Below are 6,903 nucleotides of genomic sequence, written 5' to 3' on the forward strand. Positions count from 1 at the left end.
GGGTCTGGAAGGGTAGTTAATTCGGGAGGAGCAGGCAGGGGGGCGGGTCCGGGTGGGTTAACAGCGCCTAGATCAGCACCTGTAGCAAAGAGCGAGCTATGTCAGCGTTAAGTTCCTCAGTGTCCAGTAACAAAGACGGGCTCCAGGAGCCGAGCGCCGAGGTGCGGCACGCCCATCCGCAGGCTCCACCAGGGCCGTCTACACCCCTGACCTTTCGTCAGGGCGCCACCAGGCCCACAAAGCGACACCCGGTCTGGTGGCTCCAAGCGAACCTCGCGCTCAGGCGGCGGCCACGGACGCCCTCACCTCAGGGAAGGGACTGCTACGCTCCTTCGGGGCGGTAACTACTGCTGCCCCGCCCTCCCTACGTCACAGGAGGGGCGGGTCGACTCTGTGACGTCACCGGCCGGGTGCCAGCGGAAGTGACGTGTAGCGGCGGAGCGGCCTGGGTAACGGCCGGACTAACGATGGCTGGCATGTCGGCTCTGAAGCGACTGGCGCCTTTCGCTCACGTTGGAGGCCACCTCTTCAGAGGCCGCTGCGCGCGGGCGGCTGGAGCCGGTGGCGTCCGTCGGTGAGTATTGCCTAGGGTTGGAGCTTCGCCCGCTTTAGCGGAAGGCACTAGCCTTCGGGACGCCCTCACCTTGACGCCGAGCAGCAGGGGCCGATCCTGGTCTGCGGCGGCCTCCACCCCTGAGGCGTGCTGGGACTTGTAGTCTGACGGCGCGACGCCGGGGCCGGGGGAGCCGGTAGAGGTGTGTATCTGACGGTCCCGGCCCCAGAGGGAGGCTGCCCCCGGGAAGCTGACCAGTTGAACGTGGAGACAGTTGGAGCTGATCTGGAAGCAAGGACAGGAGCTGAGGAGGCGAGGGCGCCAGGCAGAGGAAATCACCTGTACAGGGTAGTTTGAAGCTTCAAGCTCGAGGCGAGGCGAGGCCAGAGGTGAGGCGGGAGACCTCGGGTCGTAGGGAAAGAATGATAGATGCTCCTTATGCGTGGCTGTGCCCTAGCTTCCCTGGTGGCTCAGACAGTAAAGGATCTGCCCGCAGTGCAGGAGACCCGAGTTCGATCCCTGGATCAAGATTTCCCCGGAGAAGGGAATGGCAACCCACTCTAGTATTCTTGCCTGGAGAATCCTCTGAACAGAGAAGCCTGGCGGGCTACTCTCCATGGGGGTCACAGATAGTCGGACACGACTGACCGACTAAAACAGAGAGGCCTGCCTGAGAGATTTCCAACAGAGGCGCTGATCGGTCGTTTTAATCAGATATCACGTGGCCACTTTTTAATTCTAAAAAGTTACTATGGTTGGAGAGTGGAGAATTAGCGCTCCAAGGCACGAGAGTGGAGTGGGAAAGGATGGGAAGAGAGCCAAAAGTGGATGCTTGGGCAATGTCGGAAGTTTTCTTTTTAAAAATATTTTATAGAACAGTTTTCTGTCCCCCCCCCCCCCCAAAAAAAAATTGAGAGGAAGGTACAGAGATTTCCCATAAACTTCCCCAAGCCACACATGCATAGCTTGCTTCATTATCAGCATCCCCCCACCGGAGGGTACGTTTGTTACAGTTGATGAGCCTATGTTGACAGATTATTGTCACCCAAAGCCCTTAGTATCCTTTAGAGTTTACCTTTGCAACACCAGAATTTAAGAGAGAGCAAAAGCAGAGTCACCCTGATGTAGCGGGAGAAGCCCACTGGAGAGCCCAGTGCTGATGCCAAGGGAGGGCAGGTCTACCAAAAGCAAGCTGGGAGTGCAGAGATTAAGAGCGGGACTGAAAACAGTACACTGGATTTTTCCAGGTGATGTTCCAGGCCTCTCTGACCACAGTCCACACTTTACCAAGTGGCACTGCAAAATAGTGGTTAAAAGCAGGATTCTGCCCCCAGACTGTCTGTTCAGATCTCACCTCTGCCACGCTCTTGCTGTGATCTTGGAAGAGTTTCATGATCTCTTAAGAATTGAGTTTTCTCACAGGTTTAATTGGGGTAATAATGTTGACTCCCAGGGAAGTAAACGAGTAACAAATCTCTGAAGTGTTGTTACCAGAGTTGCTGGTGCTCAGTAAAGACCATACAAGTATTGTATAAATAGCTGTTGGTATTAGGGAACTGAGACCCAGCTAAATGGAACGATTGACTTGCTTAAAGCCACGTGTCTGTTATGAATATGGAACTGGGACAGATGTAGGATGGAGAGAAGGAAAAGGCATGTGTGACCTGAGAAGGACAGAGATCGAGAGCCACTAACAACAGCCTTTGAGCCTGCATGGGAAGACGAGGGGGTGTTCCTCTTCGCTGCGGTCTTGGTACTTCCATACCAAGATTTTAATGATTTATTAAAAGTTAAAAAAAATTAATCTGCTGTCGTCGTTTCTGTTTGGAGGGATGTTCAGGCCTATCTAGTTTGCCTTACATACTTACATGAATACACACATGCATGTAGAAAGAATAGAACCCATTTCTTATACCACCCAGAGCTAATTACTATTAATATTTTATATAGAATCTTTCAAATAAAAGTGTTGGATAGATATTTACATAAATAGGGAATTAATGTTGTTTGTGGGCAGTATTTAAGAGCCTGGGCTTTGTCACCAAACAATAATACTCCAGTGTCCTCATTTGTAAACATTGATGACCATAGATCTATCTCTTCAGGTTGTTTTGAAAATTAAATGATAATATATAAAGTGCTTGGTGTGGTGTCTGACAGGTGATAAGACACTCTGTAAATAGAAACTATTAATAATCTTTTAGAGTAGAAGAGAATAAAAAGGGTACTAGGTAATATGTATCAAGAAACATGGAAGTGTTAATGTTCACAAAACTAGTGCATTTTGAAGTAATTTTACTGAAGTTTTGTACAGATACTCATTTCTGTGTCAGACAAAAGGGAACATTGTTTTATAAGCTGATTTTTACTTGGAATGAAATTTGTGAACACATTTTATATAGAAACTTTCTTTGAAATTCTATATCCATTTCTATGTAATAGTATATGTATAGCTGCTGAAAAGGACTTGAAAGTAGCCCCATTAAGTACAACTTACATTATTTACATTAGATTCAAGCCATAATGATTATAATCCAACAAAATAAAATGAGTAGAGCCCTATGGATGCTATCCCACACCTTGTCAGCAGTATCTAAATGAAAAAACAAGAACCAGAAACACTTGTTCAAACTTAACTGTTTAAGTCTTTTTGCTTTGTTCAGTGCTGTTGGCTTATTAAAAAGGATCTAAGTTCTCTTTTCCATAAAGTGGTCTTTTAGTAAAGATTGTATTACTAATACAGCGGAGGACATAATTTGTCTTTGAAACAGATGGCTCTCCAGAACAAAATTAATTTGCTGATTTGTTTCTCTGGATAAGCTAGTGACCTCCTGCAGATTCATGATCCCTTAACCACTGTGTGGGGCCAGTACCCTGTTAATCAGCACATTCATATCTGGTGTAAAATGTGTGGATATTCACTGAATGAACATCATAATTAGCCTCTCGTCAGTTCAGGCCAGTTTTTGCCGCTGCGCACGTTTATAGCACGCTTACGCAAGTGGAGTATTTTGAGGGACCATGGAGCATTAGCCTTCTGTTTTTTTTTTTTTTTGCGGAGGATGAGAGAAAGGTTTAGTTTCTGGCTGTAACTCACAGAGTTTTGGATGAGCTCAAAGACAGCAAGCTGCTTCACATATCTGTTTTGTCATGTAGGGCTGGTGGAGGTGCGCACATTGAGCCCCGGTACAGACAGTTCCCACAGCTGACCAGATCCCAGGTGATCCAGGCCGAGTTCTTCAGTGCGACCATGTGGTTCTGGATTCTCTGGCGCTTCTGGCACGACTCAGATGCTGTGCTGGTAAGTGCAGGAGAGTAGTCCCTGTCCTTTGGGTGTGGGGAGGGAAGATCTGTTAACAGCTTAGATTGTTTTTCTGTTTATAGCCTGTTTTTCTATCTGGAGGTATGTTGTCCTTATGTGTATGCAGGAATCCTTTTATTTTAGGAAACATTATCGTCTCTGACCGTTTCCACCCAGGGATGTACACGTAGATGCTGCGTGTTTTACGGTTGCCCATTGGTGGCTGTATCTGGAAGGGAGACTACAGAAGCTAATTCTGTTACCTTCCAAGCTGGGTAGGGGGTCATCAGCAGGTTAAGTTTCATCCTTAAATGCCTTTAAATGATACATGCCATCTAGTCTGTCTAGAGGCCCAAGGCAGCCAGGTTAAGTGGAATGGATATGAGCTAATTTGTCTGCAGCAGGGAAATTAATTACTGGTGACTTTCTAACATGTAACTCACCTCAAATGAGCTTTTAATCACATTTGCACAGATGCCATTCTCTAGCAAACTACAGTTTTAGGCCATTGAAATCCATGCTTATTGATCCAGAATCCTTTGAATTTCAGTAAATTTAGTTAATTTTTTTTAAGGATAGGGAAATTAAACTTACACTGTGAGTTCTAGAAGCATCAGGTTGATTCATGTCCCACTTCTCTTAGAATTTCTGTGGCCTTGTCCCCCAGAAAGAAGCCGCCTGGTGTCTGTGAACTGGCAGCACACAGACACCTTTGTCTCACTGTGGGTCAGCTGTCAGATCTGTGTGTGGCTGTCTGGCAGGAGACGACGGCATGCCCTAGGTCAGGATCAAAGCGGAATGAGTCCACCCAAGGCTCCCAGGTCTCCCAGCAGGAATGACAAGACAGTTTGAGACACTATGTTTTGTCAGGGATTCAAGACAACACTGTTGTCAAGGGATTCACAACAATTCAGGGATTGTTGTGACATGGGGTGTCTTTGAAATCTGTTGTCTCCATTCCCCCTCCCTTCCATGCAAAACTCATACTCAAATGCCGGCTCAGGTGGAAGCTCCAAAATGGCCAAACTTCTCATATTCAGGCCACGGCACATTCTGAACAGATTGAAGAATAGTTGGACCATCAGATGGTTGAAGTGCAATAGAATTTGCTCTTGGGGTATATAAAGGATTGTTTATTTAAATCAGTTTCCCCCCCAAGATTTATTTTAAAATTTAATCAACTGTATGGAGTATAGATTATTAATAGTTTTGTGAAGTATAGATTCTTGAACTTTTTTTTTAATTGGTTGTCCTTAGGGTCACTTTCCTTATCCTGACCCTTCCCAGTGGACGGATGAGGAATTGGGTATCCCTCCGGATGATGAAGACTGAAAACGGAGGCTCAGCTCTTGCCAAATGGGTGCACCCCATGTTTCTTGTTATGTTTAACATTTGTCTGTAAACATGTTTTGACTTTGCACCTATGATGGTTCCGAAGAAACAGTGCATTTTATAACAGCATAAAGAATAATTAACACATCATGTCTAATTTCTGCTTTTCCTGTTTTCACATTTGCTGTCATTCTGCCCCTTCTTCCCCTTATACACTTTTAGTCTCATCTTCCTTTTCCTTTTATGTTTTAAAAAATTACTTTTTCTTAAGCTTTGTTACAGTATAGGATCCCATTTGTCTGTCTATTGATCAAAGACTTTAAGCACCAGCTCTGCTGGACAAGATAGATAGGGAGCTTGTTTGTAGTTGCAGAAATAGTTCTAATGAAAAATTTGAGCATATGGGAATGTTACATATTGGAATTGTGTGGAAATTAACTCTTTCAACAGTAAAAGGTTATGGCCCTTTCATTTTCCAGATCAGGAGGTTTTTCTTTCAAAAGGAAGATACTGGGAGGAATTCCTTTCCTGACAAATCCTTCAGGGATTAAGACATTGTCATTTAAAATGTTTTTAAATTAATCACTGCATGGATAATAGATGTAAAATAAAGCCCAGACTCTTAAAGCTTTTAAAAGAAAGCACAGGAGACTATCTTAATAATCTTAAGGCAGACAAAAAACTTTTGGAGAAGAAACAAAAGCACTGATTAAAAAAACAAATTTTATTTAGCCTCATCAAAAATTTCTGCTATCAAAAGATACCATTAAGGACTGAAATATATAAGCCACTAATTTGGGAAAAATATAGCATCTATATCCAACAAAGGGCTTGTATCTGGTGTATGTAAAGAACCCCTATAATCATAAATTAGATTGAACAATCCAACTGAAAAATGGCCAAAAGCCTTGAGCAGATACTTCACAAACGAAGATACATGAATGGCCAATAATCACATGAAAAAGGCTCTTAATATCATTAATCACCAGGGAAATATAAATTAAAGCTACAGTGAGATATCTTTTATACTTACTTGGATGGCTAAAATAGAACTGACAACTTTAACTGTTAGTGACAGTTTGGAGCAACTAGCAATATTTGCTAGTAAGAGTGTAAAACAGTACAGTGATTTTGTACAGCAGTTTTGAGTATGTGGGGGTGGGGGGTGGGGACAAACAGTTAAGGTGTTGTACAGCTTGTTTTGTGTCTCTGGCTTTGCTATGGACCAGGCAGAGGTCCCCGTCCTCACCAGGCCTCTTTGTTTCTCTGGTGTTAGTAGGTCTGCAGTGCTATCCTCTCCTGTGTTCTCATATATTTTCCAATATTCCTGCACACAGTCATTAGCATTTTAATGATTAGACTGTAAGCCTGTTGAGAAAGCAAGGTGATTTCACTCCTCTGCAAGGCCACTCAAATGATTGATGCTCAGTGAATGCTTGAATAATTCAATGGACAAGAGCGATGGATTTGAGGCTTTCCAACTTTTGTTTCCCTGCAGGAGCCAGGTGAGAATTTCAAGAAATTAAGGACATCATATTGTATATTAAAGTTGTAAATTAAAGTGTGTTGGTCAAGAATGAGGAACTGAGTTATGGATATTTCTGATGATGATTTCCTGTGAACTGAACTACTATGCCATCTGCTTGTAGCCCTTTTGGTGGATTTTCTTGGGTACCCCATGGTATAGATGATCAGTGAGGATCAAGGTTCAAAGAAA

General features: G+C 44.0%; 1 protein-coding gene across 1 annotated transcript; it reads left to right on the forward strand.

Annotated features, from left to right (window-relative positions):
- Positions 1–415: 415 nt before the first annotated feature.
- NDUFB2 (NADH:ubiquinone oxidoreductase subunit B2) lies at positions 416–5,336 on the forward strand. The gene is made up of 3 exons (XM_052639161.1): positions 416–574; positions 3,710–3,854; positions 5,112–5,336. The coding sequence occupies exons 1-3, from the start codon at positions 468–470 to the stop codon at positions 5,184–5,186; spliced, it is 327 nt and encodes a 108-aa protein (XP_052495121.1). The 5' UTR covers positions 416–467; the 3' UTR covers positions 5,187–5,336.
- Positions 5,337–6,903: the final 1,567 nt, after the last annotated feature.

Source organism: Budorcas taxicolor, chromosome 4 (assembly GCF_023091745.1).
Source record: "Budorcas taxicolor isolate Tak-1 chromosome 4, Takin1.1, whole genome shotgun sequence".
NCBI lineage: Eukaryota > Metazoa > Chordata > Mammalia > Artiodactyla > Bovidae > Budorcas > Budorcas taxicolor.